The sequence below is a fragment of the Passer montanus genome, unplaced genomic scaffold (assembly GCF_014805655.1).
Source record: "Passer montanus isolate IOZ18808 unplaced genomic scaffold, ASM1480565v1 scaffold15, whole genome shotgun sequence".
Classification (NCBI taxonomy): Eukaryota; Metazoa; Chordata; class Aves; order Passeriformes; family Passeridae; genus Passer; species Passer montanus.
In genome coordinates, this window is record NW_024362051.1 from 4,287,486 (window position 1) to 4,309,101 (window position 21,616).

General features: G+C 48.3%; 1 protein-coding gene across 2 annotated transcripts; it reads left to right on the top strand.

Annotated features, from left to right (window-relative positions):
* Window positions 1–3,562: 3,562 nt before the first annotated feature.
* Window positions 3,563–9,805, top strand: IRF1 (interferon regulatory factor 1). 2 transcript variants are annotated; one of them, XM_039701700.1, is made up of 10 exons: window positions 3,563–3,720; window positions 4,804–4,895; window positions 5,835–5,934; window positions 6,123–6,299; window positions 6,616–6,665; window positions 6,788–6,923; window positions 7,094–7,219; window positions 7,769–7,812; window positions 8,650–8,785; window positions 9,241–9,805. In XM_039701700.1, exons 2-10 carry the CDS (start codon window positions 4,809–4,811, stop codon window positions 9,339–9,341), a joined length of 957 nt encoding a protein of 318 aa, XP_039557634.1. In that variant the 5' UTR covers window positions 3,563–3,720; window positions 4,804–4,808; the 3' UTR covers window positions 9,342–9,805. The 2 variants fall into 2 exon arrangements, with proteins under 2 accessions (XP_039557634.1, XP_039557635.1); XM_039701701.1 differs by lacking the exon at window positions 3,563–3,720 and adding an exon at window positions 3,779–4,650.
* The last annotated feature ends 11,811 nt before the right edge of the window (window positions 9,806–21,616 follow it).

A 21,616-nucleotide genomic window follows, 5' to 3' on the forward strand; every position in this document is an offset into this window, starting at 1 on the left:
AAAGTCCTTGGGAGGAAGAGGCATTTCCTGCCCACAGATGACCTCGGTCACCAAACTGGGACAGCAGCTGGGTGCTCCTTAATGGGGAACCATGACAGTGTTGAGGTTATAGGAACAGCTCTGCCCCCATTTTTGAAGTCCCACACCAAAAAGGAAGGTTTGTTTCTGAGTTGATGGGGAAAGGGGACAGAGGCAGGTGGGTGGGTGGGGGGAAATTGGAAAGGGCTTGAATTAAAGCAGGTAGAAAAGAGGAACAAACAAACCTCCACAGAGTGGGGTCTGGAAGGGCTGGTGGGCATGGGAAGGTCCTGATGCAGAAATGGAAGGAAGCAGCCAGGGCCACGAGGAAAGAGATAAGAGGTTCCCTCTCACTGTGCTCCAACTCTTCCCCTCCACAAACCCCTGCTCCATCCTGTGGTTGCTCACTCCCCCACCCCACAAATACTGCCCAGGCAGGCAGACCCAGGGCTCTGCTGCCTCCCTGGGCTCACTACCAAGTCACCAGAGGCAGCTTGGTGAGGCAGCCCCAGCCCCATCTCTCCCTGTCTCCATCTCCCCCTCTCCCCATTGTCAGAGCACACATTCCCTCCCCACTGTGGACCTTCTCCCCTGGCTGGGTTCACAGGGGAAGGGAAAATCCTCAAAGCAAAGACTGTCAGGAGTGCTTGGTACAATGCTCAAGCTCTTTCCCCCAAGACACCTTAGAGATTTGGAGCCCGAGGCTCACCTGGAGGGGAATGCAGCTCTGCAGACTGTACCCACCCTGGCAGGCATGCCTGCACTGAGGTGTGCTGCTTTTCTGCCCTTTACCTTCCTGCTTCTCAAAGTGTTTCTGGGTGTTCAGAGCCTCAGCTCACCCCATGGCACACGGGGTTCTAGATTAACCACAATTTCTTCCATTAGCACAGGATCAGAGACATCCTGAGCTGCTTAAACAAGAGCAATGATGCCAGAGAAAAAAGACCCGTGTTTGAGCCTCTGTGTCTGATCCACAACCTCCCTCCTTAGGGGCCATGCCAGGAGCTCCATGGCTGACGTCATCCAGGTCCCATTTTTTGTATCACTTAAATGACAGTTTTCCTAGGAGCTCTTTATCTCAGGGCTCTGGCTGAGAGGGAGAGGTACGTGTTATAGGATAACAAACACAACTTGCTGGAGGACCAGTTTGGGATTGAATTTGGTTTTAAATAAAGATACTATTAGATATTACTTCTGCATTGAACATTCCTAGACTTGGGATGCCCCTGGATCAAGTAAATGTGATAAAATATGTCAGTGATCTGCTTCTCTGTGTCTCAGCTTACTGATAAAACAAGGGAATTGGCAATTCATGGAGGGAGTATGAAAAAAAGGTGTCCAAGATAAGACACCTGTGAAATAAGGCTGGAGCAGGGCTATGATTCTGCAGAGAATAAAGATGTTGACATTATGGAAATTCTTGGGTGATTAACTGGGTGGAGCAGAAGGACTTTATGGCCAACCATTTAATGACTCCCTGAGATTATTCTTTCATTATACTTTTATACATGACAAATTTAAGTGTATATTCTTGCTACCTTAGGTAAGCTGCTGACAGGATGGTTAGTGTAGAGGGATAAAGGAGAGGAAGGAGTCAGTTTAATAAGGAGAAGGCTCTGTAAGAGCGCCCTGAGGGAGTCTGACACTCAATAACATTGTGGAGACACAAGTTATTTCCTGGTTTCAGCAGAAAGATAGCAAAAAACAAACAAGCATAAGGCATCCCAGGCTGGGCAAGCCCTGCTCCATGGAAATGTGCCATGCAGATGTGGGACAGGACACAGATAGAAAGGTCAATTAGGTTTCATTATGTAGGATCTGTCCGAGGAAAGAAGAGGAGATTGAGGGGTGGGGCTGTTAACTTTCCTTCATGCATTTCTATTCTAGGTCAATTTATTTGGTGTCTGATGTCAATTCCTGACAAGATACAGACTAAAAAGCCTGTAAGGGTCTCAAGAGTACTGAAGTCATGGATCAAGGAAAAAAAAAAAGTTACTGTTCATAATTCAGTCACTTAAGGTGTTTGATACATTTGGTGCGCGCAGACCTTGGCCCATGAAACCAGGAAGCTCAGAATTCATATTTTCTAAAGCAGGGTAAGCAATGAAAGCAAACCATGGGAGGTTGTAACTCAAAAGCATAATCTTTTTTTTTGTCAATATTTAGGTTGTGTAAGAGGTGGCGTGACTATTTTTGTAGATGACATTTACACTGAAACATCAAATATCTTCTGTCTTTTTCAGGTCACGTTTATGTTAGCTTCTATTTGTCTAGTAATATCTAGTATCCCTCCTTCTTTGATTATTTTTTAAATTTACCTAATATGTTGTATTTTTACTTATGGTGGTGGTGAATGGTGCCTCTCTCAGCACAAAGACCTGACTGGAGGATCCTACCACAAGTTAATTGTGTCAAGCAGACAAAAAAAACATTAGTTAAGAGAAAGCATGGGACTCCTACAGGGTGTTTCTCTGCAGTTAAAACCAGGTTGGGGCTTTTCTTTTATCTTTATATTAAAAGAAGAAAACTTGCCAGAGCAGGCAGTCAGTGTGGTGGTGTCACACCTCTGTCTCAGCTGCCCATGCTTCTTTGTACCCCTCTCTCAATATAAATTCCTGTTGCATATGACTACAAACCTTCCTTCAAATTATGGAAGTAATTAAAAATGCTCTAATATTCTGCTGAATGGAATGCACCTTGAAGACATTGGGTGAAAATCTAATCTGCCTGTCATACAGTGGACTGAAGAGAAATCCTGATGGTTTCAGGAACCTTCTGTCATGCTGCTATTTCCCTTCCTCATGCTTCCTCCAAGAGGGATAAGAGGGGGCAATACCACTGGTCACCATTTATCACAGAATCCCAGGATCCCAGGGTGTTTTGGATTGGAAGGGACCTTAAAGGTGCCAACACCTTGCAATAAGGACACCTTCCACCAGCCCAGGTTGCTTCAAGCCCCATCCAAGCTATCCTTGAACTCTTCCAGGGACAGAACATCCTCTCTGGGCAACCTCACAGGGAATAATGTATTTTTAACATCTAATCAGAACCTATGCTCCTCTTAAGCATGAAGCCATTCCCCTTGTCCTGCCACTGGTCTGCTGAGGCCAGGCGGGTACCTGGCACACGCTGGTCGTGGTTTAGGTGCACCATGATGTGCACAGGAATTGCTCTGGCGACTCCACCATCTCCTCCTGAAAATGGAGCTAGATCACCCTGCGGGACGGGGGCTGGATCCCTCTGCGGGACGGGGACTGGATATCTGTGTGAGACTAGATCCCTCCATGGGACAGAAACCGGGTCCTGGGTGGGACAGCGGCAGGATCCCTCCATGGGACAGAAACCGGGTCCTGGGTGGGACAGCGGCAGGATCCCTGCGCGCTGCGGCGCTGGATGCGGCGGGGAAGCGCGGGCGGGCGGCGGGCGGGGCCGGGCTGGCAGCGGGAGCCGCGCCCCCCGAGCCGCTGGTGCTACAACAGCGTGATTTCCCCGAAGTGATGCTGCGCCGGCCGCCAATGACGGGCGCGTCCTCCCCTCTCGGCGGCGCGGATTGGCCGGGCGGCGGCCGGGCCCGGGCGCGGGGAATCCCGGAGCCGCCGCGTTATACCCGCGGGCGCGGCCCGCGGCTGCCAGAGCCGGGCGGCGGGCGGGCGGTGCGCGTCGCCGCGAGAGACACAGCTCGGCACTGCGCGGCACAGCGAGGTGGGTCCTGCTGCAGCCTATCCCATCTACCCCATCCCATCCTCTCCTGTCCCATCCCATCCTGTCTTGTCCCATCCCACCGTCAGCCCCGCTTTGCGCCGCACGGAGGCTCCAGGAGAAGGCGCCCCGCAGGGTCCCCGGGAGCGGTGCCAGGGCACGGCACGGCTGGACTCGGCTGGTCCGGAGAGGGCAGCGCCGGCCCCAGCGTGCGGAGCGGCTCCGCAGGCGGAGCGGGGGCACTGCCCGCAGCCGTCGGGGTGGGCTCCGCGCATCCCCGCGGGCGCGGAGCACGCACAAGGCTCGGGCACAGGCTGGGCGGGCTGTCCGTGCGCAGCCCCGGCCCGGCACGGCTCCGCTCGGCCGCTGAGCCCCGGCGGAGCGGGCGGCCCGAGCCCGCGGCTGGGGCAGCCCCTGGCCCGGGGCGGGCACTCCCGGGACCTCCGCCGAGCGGGCGGCTGGTGAAAGTTAGAAACGCGTTCTTTGGGCAGTCTTGGGCCGTGTGCCTTGGAAAAACACCGCAAACAGGAAATTATTTGTGCAAAGGAAGCGCCAGGAGGGCCGGTGCTCGCGGCGGGACGGGTCGCGGTGGGACCGGGCATACCCACCTGCAGCAGGGCCGCTGCCCCTTCCTTGCGCAACTTAATTAATAATAAACTTTCTGGAAGAGGATTTTGCAGTCGGTGCCGCTCCGTGGCTGTAGAGCGGGGGGACACCCGCGCCCAGTGGCGGTGCTGGCGGGACCCAGAACGGGGCTCGGAGCCGGGCTCCCCGCGGCCGGACCGCTCAAACCCTGGGCTGCCCACGCAGCACGGGCTGAGCTGGGCTGAGCTGAGCACCCACTGCTGCCATCGGCCTCTGCCGAATTCCGAACCTCAGCCCTGCTTTGGAGCTGAGCCAGGCGGAGCAGGAAGCGCTTCCCTCCAGGAGAGGGTGAGAGGCACTGGACGAGAGTTACGACTGGAAAAGCAGTTGTGGTAGCAGTGCTGGGGATGCTGAGCACAGGCTGGATGGGAGGGGCGACACTGCAGAGTGCTTCAAACAGCGATGGCACTTTGTCTGACCTGTTTGTTACTCCTTTCACAGCCAACATGCCAGTGTCAAGAATGCGCATGAGGCCGTGGTTGGAAATGCAGATTGATTCCAATCAAATACCTGGACTGATATGGATTAACAAGGTGAGGCTGCTTTGTACTATTATCATCATTAGTAGTACTTAATACTTGTGTAGCATTAACATTCCTTGTTCTTAAATGACACTAAACACAAGTCAAGATCATAAAGGAAATGACAGGGAGAAAACTTGCCAGCATTATGTTTAAAAAGCAACAGTTTTTGTTTGCAGAAAAGGTAGCTCTGCTTGGTACACAGTGGAGTAGTTCCATTTTTCCTTCAGAAAATTCCCAAGAGGGGAATGATAATTGGCAATGAAAACATTCTGAGTGTGTTGGAGAACGAAGAAACCTTCAAAATCTCTTTTAACTCCCGTTGCTCATTGAGCCAAGTCACCTCCTGTTCCAGATAAGCAGCTGCTGTTATACTCCAGTTGGTTCCATTTTTAAGATTCAGCCTGAAAGAAATGTCGTATTTATTGGTCTGTAAGGCATATCCCTGTTACCAGGGTCTAGCACAGGTCAAGATCACTGAGCTTATTGGCCCAAGTCTCTGAAGTTTCCATATCCACACCAGGAGGATATTTAAGCTACATTTTTTTGGTAGGATTGCTGCAGGATCTTATGGGCAACTTAAAAAGGGGGATTATCTGATGAAGTGTATCTAGAAAAAATGCTGTCATTTATGACATACTAATAGGTTAGATGTTATGCATTGAAATTATTCTGGGATAAAGTTGATAATATTGCTCATTTCTACTGTACTGTAGTACCTTTGGGTTTTTTCCCCAATTTCAGAAATCATAAAAAGCCTTACATGCCATGAATAAAACAGATGGAACAATGGCTATTTACTTAAAATATAGATTAAATAGCCATTGTAGTTACATGCCAATAGTTATAACATTTCTGAGCTGCAGCTGAGAACTCTGATTAAATCCATCATTCCAAACTGGCACGTGACCTTTCCTTTTTTAATTCAAATCTCTATTGGTTAAATCTCAGGATAAGAGGATCTTTCAGATCCCATGGAAACATGCAGCTAAGCACGGCTGGGACATGGAGAAGGATGCCTGCCTGTTCCGGAGCTGGGCCATTCATACAGGTGTGTGCTGCCTTTCCCTTCCCATCACTCACATGGCTAGCTTAAACAAGGCTCGTTTTGGCCTTGACTTACACTGGTACTCAGATTAACAACTAGTATATATGTCAGCAAATAGAATGTTGGTATCTTTTGGTGGGAAAAAACAGCACTGGGAAGTCTAAAATACACAACTCATGTATTATTTATAGGAAGGTATAAAGAAGGTGAGAAAGATCCTGATCCAAAAACCTGGAAGGCAAATTTCCGCTGTGCCATGAATTCCCTGCCTGACATTGAAGAAGTGAAGGATAAAAGCATCAACAAGGGCTCCAGTGCTGTCAGGGTTTACAGGATGCTGCCACCCCTGACAAAGCATCAGAAGAAAGGTAAACCCTTGGCAATCCAGCTGGAATTACACTGCCTAAACAGTGCTTAAAGGTCCTGCTCTGCCTAAGTGCCTAAGCAGGGGGTGACAGAGCTGTTGGTAGCACTGGGCTTGCTCACTGGGTATTGCTGGGAGCAGTACAAACAGTTCATTTTATCCCAAAGTCCTTAAACATGCCTAAAGGCAGCATCAGGGGTCATGGGGATGGCTGGTGGTGGCAGTAGTTGAGCTTGCTGAGCAGGTTTCAAGGCTGCAAGAGCTCACACTTGCCTAAAACGTGCAGCCCTTTCTCACGTTTGTCTAATTTTATTTCACAGAAAGGAAGTCAAAGTCTTCAAGAGAAGCAAGAAACAAGAGCAAGAGAAAGGTATGTGTCTGTAGAGGCAGCTTAAGAAGCTAGAGGTTTTGGTGGTTTTCTTTCTTAACTTTTTTCATATGGGAACTTGCACATTCTTAGACAAGTCTTTCATGCTTTACCCTTGTTTTCAGTGTTATGAAGAGACAAGGCTGAAAGAGTCAGCAGAAAGCTTAACCAACACTCCTTTGCCAGATGACCACAGTGGCTACACCATTCACGACTATGCAGGGCAGGAAGTGGAGGTGGAGAGCACAGCCATCACCTTAGGTGAGACACGCTGGGTCTGGGTCTGAGCAGAGTGGAAAATGCCATTTGTGCTAAACCCACGGTCAAAGATGAGGCGTGGGGCTGGGGCAGCTGCAGTGTCAGACTGGCTGGGAGGAAGCAGGGCTGGCTGTCTCTGTCCTGTGAGTGCCAACTCCTGGTGCACCCCACAGACCTGTCGTCCTGCGAGGTGAGCGGCTCCCTGCCCGACTGGAGGCCAGCAATGGAGGTCACCATGGCTGACAGCACCAACGACCTCTACCAGCTCCAGGTGTCTCCCCTGGCTTCGTCCTCCGAGGGTGGGTATTTCCTTTTTCCTAGCCCAGCCTTTCACTGGTCTGCTGGAGGCAAGGCAGCAGGATGAAGGGGTGCCAACGGGAGAAACAAGAGCTACCTTGTAGACAAAAGAACCCCCACCTGATAGATTGGGGAATTTGGAGTTACCCATGGCACATGCCACCTACCCCCATGAGTGAAATGCTCTGAAATGCCTCCTGCTCCAGCAGAGATGGTGGAGGTAGCCATGCTTGCCACTGGGAAATAAATAATTAACATGGATAGATCAGAGTGATTCTTCACTTGGGGTGCAAATCATCTTCCACAGCAAGTGGGCTCTGCTCTGTTGAGCCCTGGGGAGGCAGAGCTGGCTGGAGCCCTGCACCTCCACATGCAGTTGTTGAAGAGCATCAGAGATGAAGGGTTGTGAGGAGTCTGGGGTGGGCACGAATAAAAAGTGGTCATGTTGTGTGACAATATGAAGCAGGTTTTGTGGTGAAGAAGCAGAAGTATGAGGGCTAAAACTTGACATCTATGTTTTCTTCCCTTTTTTTTATGTGCTTACAAAACAGTCACAGACGAAGATGAAGAGGAAATAAATCCGGATATTTTTAAGGTAAAAGCAGCCCTTCTGGTCAGAATAAAATTGTCCAAAGTTGGTGTTTGTACCAAGAGAGAAAGGGAATCAAGTATCTGATCCAGTCCCATGTGAGCTGAACATACTCTTTCTTAATGAGGAAGCCTGAAAAATTAAAAATATAAAGAAAGCTGCTTTGCAAACATGAACTGGAGAGGACACACCAATGGAAATATTTACCCTTCATGTAAAGTCAGAGGAAGATACTGAGTACTGCTAGGACTAGAGGTTGATAGAATCACAGAATCATTAAGGTTGGAAAAGATCTCTTAAGACATCAAGTGCAACCATCAGCCCAGCACCACCACCATGTTCATTAAATCATGTCCTTAGGTGCCATATTGTCATTTTTTTGAACACTTCCAGGGATGATGACTCCACCACTTCCCTGGACAGCCTGTTCCAATGCTTGACAATCCTTTCCATTAAAATTTCTTCCCTAATACCCAATATAAACTTCCCTTAGCACAACTTGAGGCCATTTCCTTGATCTCAGGTTGTTATATTAGGGTCTGCAAAAATCCTCCAGACTTTTCAGTTTTGCCCTTCCCTCCACCTCTGATATGTTTAGCTCCTAATCTGCATTTCCAGACATGTCATGCTCATCCCACTGATAAGATAGGAAGAGATGAAAAGGTGCTCCAGCCCTTGCTGTTTTGCATGAACTTTTTTTTTTTATAACTGTGACAAAACAAGTTTTATATAACTTTGCATGAGAAAATAGATCTTGTTGTTTACCTGTCTTCTAATTAAGAACAAGTAAGCATTGCACCCAGAGCAGGAAGGAATTTTTACCATCTCCTTCTTCTCTTCCAGCTGCTTGGATCAACCCAAGACTGGCACAGCACCAGCATTGGGGGGAAAGGCTTCCTCACCAACGAGTCAGGCACCCAGAGCCTGTGCAGCACCTACAGCTACAAGGAGCAGGACGGGGACATCGACACGACCTCAGGTACAGCAACGGGCTGTCCCTGGCAGCCAGGGCCACCAGGATGCAGATAAGGCACTGGCTGGGAGGCAGCAAAGGAAATGGTGGAATTCACCATCCTGGTGTTCTGAGATTCCCAAGCAGCCTTACAGGAAGGCTGTAAGGAATTTGTTGATAAAAAGGAAAAGTCAAAAACACCTCCAGTAAGCAAAGCCTATAGATTTTAGGGTTATACATGTGTAAGTTAGGTCAGCTCTCAGGAATTCCTTGGAATATAGCTGTAGAATTTCCTCTAGCAATAGCTTAAATGAAACAGTTTAATAGAAAGTGTTTGATATGTTTTAGGAAAATAATAGTATAAAGTGTTTACTCTCATCTGAGAAATCTTTCCATTTTTGATATTTATTTTTAATATATCTATACACTATTTTGCTCTTGCTGCATTAAATGAGTGTCCATTCTTGGTTCCTTTTATCTAGGAGAGATGGATTTCAGGTTCTATGACCAGAAAAACAGCCTAGACTTCTCCTGGCTGGATACAGTAAGGCCAACCATGCAAGTCATTCCCTGTGGATTGTAAACTCTTGGCTTCCTCCAACCACAAACTGCTCTTGGATTGAAACTTCAGCAAGTGTGGAGAGAATGGAAGAAATTTTTTGTTACTGACTGTTGGAAGAAAGTAGCTTTTATATTCCGTTTCAACTGTAGGCCTGGGAAGGTTAGCATGAAAAACACCATTATCAATGTTCAAAAGGAACCCCATCTCACTAGCAGGACTCTGGTGCTCAAGGTGCTCAGCTGCAGCTCCCACCTCATTGCTCTGGAGTGAAGCTTTTGCTGGAAGGTGTCACTGTGCCTTGGAGTCTGACCTGGTGGGGTGCCACAGGCCTGGGGAGCAGGTTACCATCCTCCCCACGTGTGGTGTGATGAGCACTTTACCCACAGAGTGCTTAGAGGAGACACTGCAGATAAGTCTCTGACTGTTAGTTCTGATTGCTGCTTACCTGTGCAACACTGGTGACATTGAGCTTAACTGTCATTACACTTCTGGAGAAAAATTACGCTAATGGGCCATCTCTTCTTTGATTTACTCCATCATATAGTTCATCTTTCAGACCCTTCAACTCTGTAAATAGACCACTAAAATGTGAAGATTCAGTTTAGGCTTTGCTTCCACCTAGTCCGTTCCCCAGGTGCACTCCTAGGATGCTCCCTGCCACAGGCATGCCCTATCCCTTTCCTGTGAGAGTTCAAGAGCTGCTGCATTAAATAATTTTGCACTGATAGGGACAGAGCTCTTTATTTTTACCATGCCTTTTGTAGATTCCTTCTGGCACTCTGTGGGGATTCCTCCAGTACTGCACACAAGCTGTAACATCCCACAGATCCTCTGGATCAGCATATGCAGGCAAGTGCTGGATGGAAGAGGGTCTAATGTGTGTGTGTGTGTGTAATAGATGGGAATCAAATCACTAAGCTGGAAAAGATTATTTTTCTTGTACATTTTATTTTTGTACATAGTTTGTTGTATAAAATGTTGTTTAATAAAATGTTTTATATATGACATGTTTACTTTTTCTCATGGAAGAGCTCTGAGGATGCATTCCAGCTTCCTTGAAAATACCCAAACAGATGTGCTGTTGAGACAGTTGGAGGGGTTTTTTCATGACTCATGAAAGCACAAGGAATTTAGTTTGCTCTCATTTTCTACCCCCAGCCTCTTCCAAGTGCAGCTGATGGGTGGAATCCTACATGGCAGGGAAGGGGAGCCCTGGTGCTGTGCATTGCAGGGTAGTTAGTTTGTACTTGTCATCATCTGCAAGTCAGGGCTGACTCAGAGCAAGGCTATGCTAAGAAATCCTGTACAGCAAGTCCCTGCTATGGATGTTCCTATCAGCAGGACCACTGGCTTCTGGTACTAGATCAGCAGTGAAGCCCTAGCTGAAGACCTCAGGTTTGCCTAAAAAGAGAGCACAGGCACAATTCAGAAGGCAAGGGGAAAGCAAGCCGGTTTTCCCCTGAATATTTGATTCATGTGCCATGTTTCATGCTGTAAGGGTCTAACATCATTGCATCATGTGTGGCTGGATACAAGTGAGGCTGAGGCAGTGTATGAGTGTATGACAGCCACTGACACTGCCTGGAAAACCCCTGTGCTGGGCTGGCCTTTGGGGAATAACTTCATTTTCTGGGCCAGAGCCAAGGAGAATATTGGGCTGCAGGAGAGGAAGACCCAGCCCACGGGGCTGGAACAAAGAGGACATTTCCTACTGCCTTTGGCACAGGCTTTGCTGCCCTGACCTGCGGGGCAGGGACGGATGAGAGCTGACTGAGGCAAGGGAGAACTGAGTGCCAGGTCACAGGTCCCGAATGCAGCACAGTAAAGTGGAGGGGCAGCCTGGGGAGGTCCCTTTTTCATGTTAATCATTCACCAGCCCTCCCTGGCAGCCCAGGAAGCACCCTGGGCAGAGAGCAGCTTCTGATGACCTCAGCCGGGCCCTGCAGGAGGCTGGGAGGGCAGGACTGTGCTGTCCCCCCAGCTGTCACACTCCCTGGCAGGGCATCTGGCCGGAAGGTCCCTGTGCTGGGAATCCCTGAGTACCTGGGCTGCCTTAAATCACACACACCTAAAATCCTGCAGATCTGGGGCAGGAACATTTTTGCACAAGCAAAGAAATCACCCACCAGATTCTCAGCCTTCCAGTGTTCAAAGTGAGCTCATAAAAGAGACAGAGAGCAACTTTTAACTCAGGCAGACAGTGAGATCGGTCTGGATTCTCAGCCTTCCAGTGTTCAAAGTGAACATAAAAGAGACAGAGAGCAACTTTTAACTCAGGCAGACAGTGACAGGACGAGGGACATGGCTACAAACTGACTGAATAGACCCTGTGAAGAAATTCTTAACTCTGGAGGGTGGTGAGGCCCTGGCACAGGCTCTCCAGAGCAGCTGTGACTGCCCTATCCCTGGAAGTGTCCAAGGCCAGGTTGGTTGAGAGGGGCTTGGAGCATCCTGGTGTAATGAAATGCCTGTGCCCATGGCAGGTTGGAGAAAAATGACCTTTAAGGTCCCTTTAAGCCCAAAGCATTTGTGATTCTATGATTGCATGAGCAGATTTGTGTCCTGGTCAGCTGCAGCTTCTACCAGGGAAAGAATGTGGGGCTGCAGCCCAGAGCTGCCTCTAGCCCTGGGGCAGGACACCAGCTCAGCATCACCAACACAAGGAGGAAATCAGTGTCAAGAGCCCTTACAAGTTTACCACACGTGGGGGAAGGGGGCAGGAGAGAGATGGAAAACTTTCTATGATGTAAGCATTGCTAAAAATAAGGTAGAGATTAATGCACCCATTCATGCATTTAAAGAGGCATATTTTCACATATATGCTTACATGCAAAAAACCCATCCCAGCACTGAAATGTTCACAGATAAAAGGTTAGACCAAGTTCTGGGAATAGAAGAAAGCAGCAGCAAGTGCCTCACAGCCAGGGAGCAGAGACATGCCCCAAGACTATTTCACCAGAATGTTGGAAATGCTTTCCCTTGTTGCCTGCCAAGGTACCTGCATGTCTGACTGCATGTTTGGGTATTTTACCAGTGAAAAGTGGTGAAGTCCCATCACAGAATCAGTTATTTATAGCAGTAGTTATTCAGTTATTGAAGTATTTGGATGGATAAATTCCACCCCAGGTAAACACTGTCAGTTTTGTTGTTTTGAACTCTTTGGGAGAGAAGAAAAACGGAGTGGCACTCTCCAGCTCAAGGGGGTGACTTGGGGCTGCTGTGCTGAGCTGGTGCCTCACTGGCTCCTCCATCACCTCCAGGGCAGGTGGGACTTGCAGAAGCAACAGACTAAAGAGACTTTCAGGCCACTTGTACACAGAGGAGCATCATCAGCTCTTTAGCATTAACTCCCTGCACAGCCTATGTGACAGAAACAGTTCTAAGACTTGACTCTGGATTTTTCTGAACTTGCCTATCCTAATCAAGCTCTTCATAAACCTTTCAAGCCCCTTGAAAGGGGGAGCATCACACAGAGGAGCATCATGAGCTCTTTAGCATTAACTCCCTGCACAGGCTATGTGACAGAAACAGTTCTAAACCTTGACTCTGGATTTTTCTGAACTTGCCTATCCTAATCAAGCTCTTCATAAACCCAGTAAACATCTGCTGGAATAAGAGCTGTTTTCACCTGTCATATGCACACAGCTGAATTCACCTGGGAAGTGTTCACATCACAGGAGAGCAGGTCCCTGGGGAGAGCTGCTCAGCCCTTTCAAACCCAGCCAGAGCAATAAAGGAAAGTTCCTATGGGCAGGGCAAAGGGCAAGAAGCTCTTGTGGCATGAACCTTGCATGACAGAGAGAAAGATCTAAAGGCAGTGCAGCTGTTGCAAAAATAAAGATAACTTCTCTGAGGTGGAAAACAAAAAGGAGTTGTGTAATCACTGGGCATTTAGGAAATGGATGGAGCTACTGCTGCAGGCTTGGAAGGCTTTCCACCCCATCCTTACACCATCACTGGCTGCAGCTCACTTGTGAGCCTTGGAACCATTCAAAAACACACTAAAAAATCCCTTTATTTAGCTTTAGAGCCTTAGGCCATCAGCAAGACAAAACTTCCTGAAAAAGACAGTCTCAGATACAATCCCACATCCTGCGTGTAGGAAAGTCTGCAGCATCTCAAGCACAGATCCTGCCCTGCAGCATCCTGCATTAAGGTGGAAGAAGCTGCTGGCTCATGCCAGCAGAGGTTTTCAGGGCTGCAGAGGCAGGATCTCACACATTTGGTAACTGAAGCTTTTCCCAGGGAAAACCTGGGACCTGTACACAAGGAGCTGTTGCTTTTCCCCCAGTTTTTGTCCAAATGGATTCTCAGTCAGTGGCTCAACAGTGCCTGGCGAAGCCTCTGGCTCTTGGCTGCCCAGATCAGTAGCACCTCACATAAACTTTGCCTTCCATGCAGCAGAAAGTTATCCTGCAGTTATCCTTTCACCTTTATTTGCTGTGATGACTGAATCCTGATAATCACACACCTTTCCAGGCAGTCACATGATTTGCAATATCACACCTGGATAGATAGCAGTGCCACAGGTATGAATTCATAAATGCAAAAAACAGTGGGATTTATTTGTGGTGCAAAGGCAAACTATTGCTTAGAAAGGAACCAAATGTCTTGGACTACAAACCAAATGTCTTGGACTACAAACATTTCTCTTCTGTTGAGGATCATTCCTCCTCTCCAGTTCCACAAGGGCCCAATTTTCCCTCATGTTTGTAAAACCACAACACAACAGACAGAAACTTTCTCAGGGCAAAAGCCTCTCTCAGAGAAAGAAAGAAGTGTTATCTGTAGAAAAGTTTGTGTTAGAGCTTACATGGGGAAACATCTTTCCTAGAAAGGGAGATAGGGAGGAAAGTCACATTTTCAAAGTAGTGTTTTCCCTTTCACCAGTTGCTTCAGTCCACTGCCTGTGCCCTCTCCCACCACAGTGCTGCACTTCAGAGTTGCTTTTTCTCCCACATTTTTCTATCCTCTTCAATATTTCTCTTACTGTTAACTCACCCATGTTCCTCTCCAGCCCTTCTATGTGCAAAAAAACCCAAGGCAGTAATAAAAGCAAGAAGCAAAGCTCATTGGTGCAGCAGCATGGTGCACCAAGGTAACTCCAGTTACCTGCACTATGTCATTCCCCACTAACCTTTGGTCTCATTTGTCCTGATAAGGTCAGGATGTGAATCCAGCCAGCGTGGTTCCCTGACATGCACTCTGTCCTAGCACAGCTTCCCCAGAGAAAGGAGCAGCTGGAAAATGGGAAAACTTCTCATGGCCCCTTCCAAAGTTCCAACAAGAGCATGGCATGCACTGCCATTAGCTGAACTCTCAAAGACACATCAACCCAAGCCAGCAGAAGTCATAAATTGCCTAAAAGCTAGAAAATCTGCTCATCCTGCTGGATTTGGTCCCTAACTGGATATGAACAGAGATGTCACACACAGTATGAGGGACTCAGGGTTGCCAGGCAAGAACATTCCCTACCCACTGACTGCCTTGCTGACCATGGTGGAAGGGCAGTGCCAGATCACAGGCAGCATCACAGGGAGGTGGGGTGGCCAGGAGGATCTATAGCCACAGGGCTCAGAGATGAGGAGGGCCAGGGACTGGGCAAGGACCCATCCAACAAAAACCTCTGTGCCAGAAGTTACCAGGGTCTGTCTCTGCATCAACCCCAAGGCAGTTACCATCTGTTCTGCTGTATGAGGCTGGAAACCTAACACAAATGGATGGAACAGGCACTGGGAAACAGTTAGCAGGGGATATCCAGGAATAAGGAGTCAGATTTGCAAGGACAGCAAACCCAGCCTCTCTCCTTGATTTCTGACAGCTGACACAAACAGTGCAGCTCTCCTCAGCCTTTTTAACTTCAGAATGATCCACTCCCTTCATTCTGCTCATGATTCATACAGAAACCTCACCATGAAGCCTTTGAAGAGCCAGCCAGCCCGAGATGTCAGGTGGGCTGAGAGGTGAGAAGCTGTCACAGCCCCCGCAGCACAGACCAGCATCTCAGAGCTCACCAGAGCCTCCCAGCTGCCACAAACCAGCAGGGAGGAAAGGCTGAGCTGGTGGCCCACCAGGCTGCCAGGGCACTCAGCCCCTGAACAGCAGCAAAACCTGATACCTGAGCTCTGAGGCAGGCTGGGTGCTCAGCTCACACATGAGCCCAGCACCCATTCTGCAGTAATAGTGTCACACTTCAGCCAGGGACTCCTGTGCTGTGCTTGTTCCCCATCACACAACACGCTGTGGGCACGTGGTCACAGCATCAAAGCTGGGGCAAGCCAAGATGTGTCCAGCATCTTCTGGGGACCTTCCAGGGGAATTCAGCTTCAACAGCACAACACGACAGCCTGAGCACAAACAGCTGCCTGCCAGCCACAGGCAGAGGGAAGGACTTTGTTCTGTTTGTATGGATCAATGGTTGAAAACACAAAAACAAGGGAGTGGTAAAAGGCAGGTTCTCAAAGGGAGGAGGAAGGAGAAGGGTCTGAGGAACTCTGGGCAACCAGAAAATAGCTGGAGGTTTTGCTCCATTCAAAGCATGGGTGGTTTGGCATTGATAACACAGAGAATGAAGCAAACAGCAGAAGAATACTGGCCCTAGTTCAAATTGAATTGAGCACAAGCATTACACATATCAGCTATTTGTGAGCAGGGCTATTAAATAACAAGAGCCAGGTGAACCACAGCATATCCACTAAATATGCTTTCAAATATCTCCATTGCAAGAATATGTTTCACTGAGTTTGTTCTTTCATCAGCTAAATATTACAGATTTCACCAACAGTGTTCAGGCAGCAGAAACTCACAGGGAAGACAAGTCCAGACAGGTACAGCTTTGTTTTCACCAGCTTTATTGTTGAAGAAAGCAGGGAGTAGAGTGGGGACTGTGCTGGTCTGTTCCAGCCTTGGAACCGGCTAGTTCTCAGGATATTTTTAACAGTTCTGGAGGGATATGCCATAGATTACTAGTGGCAATATTTAAAATCAGCAAGTGAACCACGTCAGACATCTATATTTCACATAGAAATAATAATTCTGTGTTATATCCAGCAGCTGCCATTCCTACCCAGGGCAGTCCTTCACCATCAGCTTTGGAGGAGCATTACTGGGATTTCTTCTGTAACCCCCCAAACAGGCTCCCCACAGAGAAACATGAGGAGCTTTGCTGGAAGCACAGGCTGAGCCCCTCAGTCCCATCCCTAATGAAGAGCTCAGCTCACTTCCCTGCAGTATTTTATTCACATTAAAAGGGTAACAAATATTCTACTAATCAGCATCCTGAGAGAAGCAGCTCACCAAGGTGTTTGATTACAATGCACACACCTTTAGGTAACAGGAGCATTCATGGGTTATTTATGAGTGGGCACAGCCCTTGATCTGCTCACAGGTATGAGGAAGCCTTGAAATAGCATTTTTCTGGGTTCCACAGCAGGGTGACATCTCCTTCCACCAAGGAAGTGAGTGCCAAGGAGTGCAGCCAGGCTGAGAGGGTGTCCTGCCAAGGCAGCATCTCCAGAATCAGGAATGACTCTGCTCTGACAGCTTCTGCAGGGAGTAAAATGTTCTGGAGAAAAGGAGGCTCAGGACAGAACCTCATTGTTCTTTACAGCTCCCTGACAGGAGGGTGGAGCCAGGAGGGGATCAGCCTCTTCTCCCAGGTAGAAAGTGATAGGACAACTGGAAATGGCCTCAAGCTGTGCCAGGGGAGGTTTAGATTGGATATGAGGAACAATTTCCACATGGAAAATGTTACCAAGCCCTGGAATGGCATGGCCAGGGCAGCAGTGGAGTCACAATCCCTGGAGGGATTTAAAAGGCGTGTATGTGGCACTTGGGGACACAGTTCAGTGCTGGACCTGGAAGTGCTGGGGGAATGGTTGGACTCAATGATCTCAGAGGGTTTTCCAGCTTAAATGATTCCAGGATTCTGTAGCTACAGACCCCCATGGTGGGATGGAGGCAGGGGTCAGGGGAGCTGCACATGGCTGACATTTGACCATTCCTATTGCCAAGGCTGGAGCACTACTGGTGTGCTAAATAAACAGATTGCATGGAACATTACAGATCCAAGTAGAGACAAAATTTCTCTATTTCAGAGGAAACAGCTAATTGCCCTGGGAAAGATCCTTCTTGTGAAGAGGAACAACTTGCTCCCTAAGCCATGCTTGAAGGCTGAGGACTCGTGTTGGAGCAGGGGTGCTTCCCTGATTTACAAATGAGGAGGCATCTGCAGAAGCATTGGGAGCCACCAGGGTGGCAGGAGCTGCACTCCCACCTCCCACTGCCTTGGCTGGAAGGAACCATCCCATCATCTCTATTCACATGGCCTTTGGAAAGACAAGGAGGAAGATGCTGGTCCTCCAGTTTGTTTCTTTTTGCTTTCAGAGCAAAAGGTGAGGTGTGAGTGCGACGCTGCCCTTACCACGGCGCTCTCCTCCCAGCAGAGGGGATGTGTGGGGAACCCAGAGCTGCCCTCCCACACACGGGATGGGCACAGCACAGACCTGCTCCCACCACTAGGAAAGGGCCTGCAAGGGCTCATCTTCAACCCCTTCACAGAACAACCCAGGGCAGCTGAGCCACCTTTGTGGCAGAGTTTCACAATGAACTTGCTGTGGTTCAGCAAACCTCAGGCACCTTGCATTTGGGGAATAGGAACCTCAGCCACTGAGATCAGCAGGATGTGAGCCCAGCTCTGCAGGAAAATTAACTCTCTACACTGTCAAAACTCAATAAAAGCCTCAAGAACTTGGTGCTCAAGACACATCCCCTGCTGCAGGCACCCCAAGCTCCCAAGTGCCTGCTGGGGTACCCCACTGTGCGCCATGACGAGCCCAGCACAGCTTTCTGCTCTGGAAAATAAACTCAGAAAACTGAAAAAAAAAAAACTATGAGAAAGGCTCATGGTACACTTGATAACAACTTGCAGCCTCTTGCACCTCTGCTGAGCAAACCACCATTTCCTGAACTGAGGTGTCAGGCATGAAATATTTCACATGCTGGAGCAACCGTCACCGTCTGCTAAGCGACAAACAGAACTTCAGCCTTTCCTGGTACTCAATGCATAAATCAGGGTGTGTCCTGTGGGGCTGTTTGTGATTCTGCAATTGAAAACTCGCTGTCTTGCTTGGGGAGGCAGCAGCAAGAATGTTTGTGCAGCCAGTGTAGATTTAGCACAAATGACTTTCCAGCCAAGAGTTTCTGTAGTGTGCAGAATGCTCACACGCTGCTGCTGCAGCAGCACTGCCAGAAGTGTCTGTGGGCATCAGGTAAGGCCATGTCTGAAGAAGCAAGAATATGCTTCCTTTTCCCCATTTATCCATGGATTTATCCATTCCTTCCACCTCACATCTCACCAATGGGAAATGACTCATGTAACTCATGAGCTCATGGCAGGCTGATCTCTGCAGAAGCATTTATTTTTGTTATTATCCCTCCAGGCACTCTTTGACTATCCCACCAATTCCATGCCCACAAGTGCCAGCAGCCAGTGTGGTCTGGGGCCACCAAGTCAGCTCCTGCTTGGCTCTCCAGCTCACACAGCCTTTTCTCTTTAGGCCTCCACATGGATACACACCAAGAGAACACCCAAAAGATGGGAGGAAGGGACTCTCCCCTCTACCTAGAACACAGCAAACCACACTAGAACACTGTGCCCCGTTTTGTGTTCTTCCAATACAAGAAAGGCACTGAGAAAATGGAGAAAAAAAAGCCTCAAAAGCCTGAAGCCACCAGCACAACCAGAGCACTGAGCCCTGGCTGAGAGGAGCTGTTCTGGTGGAGAAGGAGAGGTTTTGGGGGCTCATAACTCTCCTGCCAGGGGCTTATTGAGAGAGCAGACCCAGGCTCTGCCCAGGGTGCATGGTAAGGGCACAAAAGAGAAGGGGGACAGGAGGCAAAAGCTGAAATAACAGGTTTAGCCAGAATCTTAGGGGATGTTTCTTCCTGCAAGGTCAGCCAAAGAGTGGGACAGCTCATGAGAGGTTTTCCAGATTGGAAACAGCTCAGGGCAACTTGGACTGACCTAGGCAGGATGCAGGAGTACAGCCCTCCTGAGGTCCCTTCCCATACAAATTATCTTACAAGACTAATTCTGCCATGTTCTTCATGCAGAAACCACATCATTGCAAGTGGTGCAGTCTACCAGAAGCTCTCTGCTTTTGCCCTCCTGCTTAGTGCACAGATTTACCACCTGTTAATCATCTTTGTTTAATCAGCAGCCAGCTTCAGACCACACTTACAGAGGAGCTGTTTTCCTGTTTGATTTTGGTGATGTTTCACTTAAGGTTTACGGGAAGCCTCCTGTTCTTCCACTCCTGCCAGACACAGGAACACTGCTGTCAGTGTCTGTTCCCTCACTTGTTGCTTATTTCTTTACTGCACAAGTTCAACAGCACAAAGCCCCCACGTGAACCCATCCATATCAGCTCCAAAAGCAGAGGCGAATCCAACAGAATGTACATGGCATTTCTACCAAAACCTTCCACACCAGCTGTGGCATTCTGTACACTAAAGTGCTGGCTTAATACTTGCTTTATCACACTCCAGAAACCACCAAGGATTCTAAACTTATTATCCAAGGAAAGGTGAAACATCAATAACAAATACTGCTCCCCCAAACCAAGAAATACTGGTCCAGAACCTCTGACAGAACCAGAAGGAGAAAATTACCTTAACAGGCTGACACTACTGCAGGAAGATGTGGAGGTGCATCTGCTGCCCTGCTGCTGGCTCCAGAGGGACAATGACATGAGCACAGGCATCGCTGCTGGCTCCAGAGGGACAATGGGATGAGCACAGCCATGGCTTCTGCAGAGCCCTAAGAAGCCCAGCCTGCTCTGGGCTCTGATCTGTCACAGCTGGGATCACAAATGCTTTCAATTTCTCAGGAATTTATTTTCTCAAACGATCTAGATGCAAGAACTAAAGCCCAAGAGGCTTCTTGCCCTCCATAAAATGTGAAAAAGTTCTGTGAAGGCAATTTTATTAATGTGCATTATTGCTAGAATAAGGCACAGTAGACAATTCCTCATTTCCTACTGAAAAATATGGGGGTGGAGGGTAATTGGCATAGATTGAGTTAGGAAGCTGGTGCCTTGGAAGTTCCTCTTTTTTTGCATGATATTCCTATTCTCACATGGCAGACATTGCCTGCCCTCATGCTCCATTGGAACAGAGGAACGGGAAAAATAAGCACAGAAAAAAGAACACGTGCAGTGAAAGACAGGGAAAGCTGGAAATATGGAAGAAACAAAAAACAGAAAAGGAAAGTTGAGAATCAGCAGAATTTGGCTTCCACTCTGAATGAACAAAAACCAGAAAAAAAACCTAACCAAAACAAAAAGTTTCATTTTGAAAATGCAACACTTACTGTGCCAGAGACACATTTGTGCAGGCAGCTCCACCAGAATGTTTTCCTTGTTTTCCTCTACTTTTCAGAGCACTTAATATTGCTCCTAAATTACTTTGATTTGTGCCAACCCATGACAGCCCACAGCACCCATTGCATGGAAACCACTGTTTCACTGTTCTTCAGGGGTAAAACAGAATTAAATCCAAGAATGATTGCAGCAGCTTTAAGCTACTTGCAGTTCAAACAAGATACAAACTTCCTTAGATTGAATTGCCTGATCAAGAGTTATTAAAACTATAGGGTCTAGGTTTACCTGCCCTTTATTCTTCCCCAGTGTCCCAATAAATTAGTTTGGGGTCTTCTCTCCAGCCCCAGGATATCAGCAAACCAGTGTATCTCCACTGTCAGGACTGCACTTCTGGTATCCCTCAACTACTTCTATGCTTGGGATAGCAAACAATAAAAATTTCAAATTATATCAGAGTACCTTTTCAGAGAGGAGCTGATGTGCTGCCAGCTCCCAGCCTGGCTCTGCTGCCCTTGGGAGGCTCCTGCCTCCTGCTTCCAGATAAATGGATCTATTGGCTCCTTTCCCTTCCCCCTGTGCTAAATAACACCACTGCAAAGCCCTGGCTGATGGCAGGATGCAGCCACTGAGAAGTGCCCCTGGGTCAATTGCACCATGGAAAACCCCGGCGCTGAGCTCAGCTGAGGAGCTGCAGCTGCTGGTTACAACACTCAAATGCAAATGGAAATAAAAAAACTTTCACAAAGCAAACAGCACCACACTGAAGCATGCAAAAAATGCATTACAGTAGCTTTACTTCCTATTTCCTTTTCCTTACAGCTCTGAAAATTATAGCTGCAGAAGACCTTGGGGCTTTTGTGGACACTTGCTCGTGATCAGGCTGCTGTGGGACTGGCTGAGTATTCAGGAGCCATG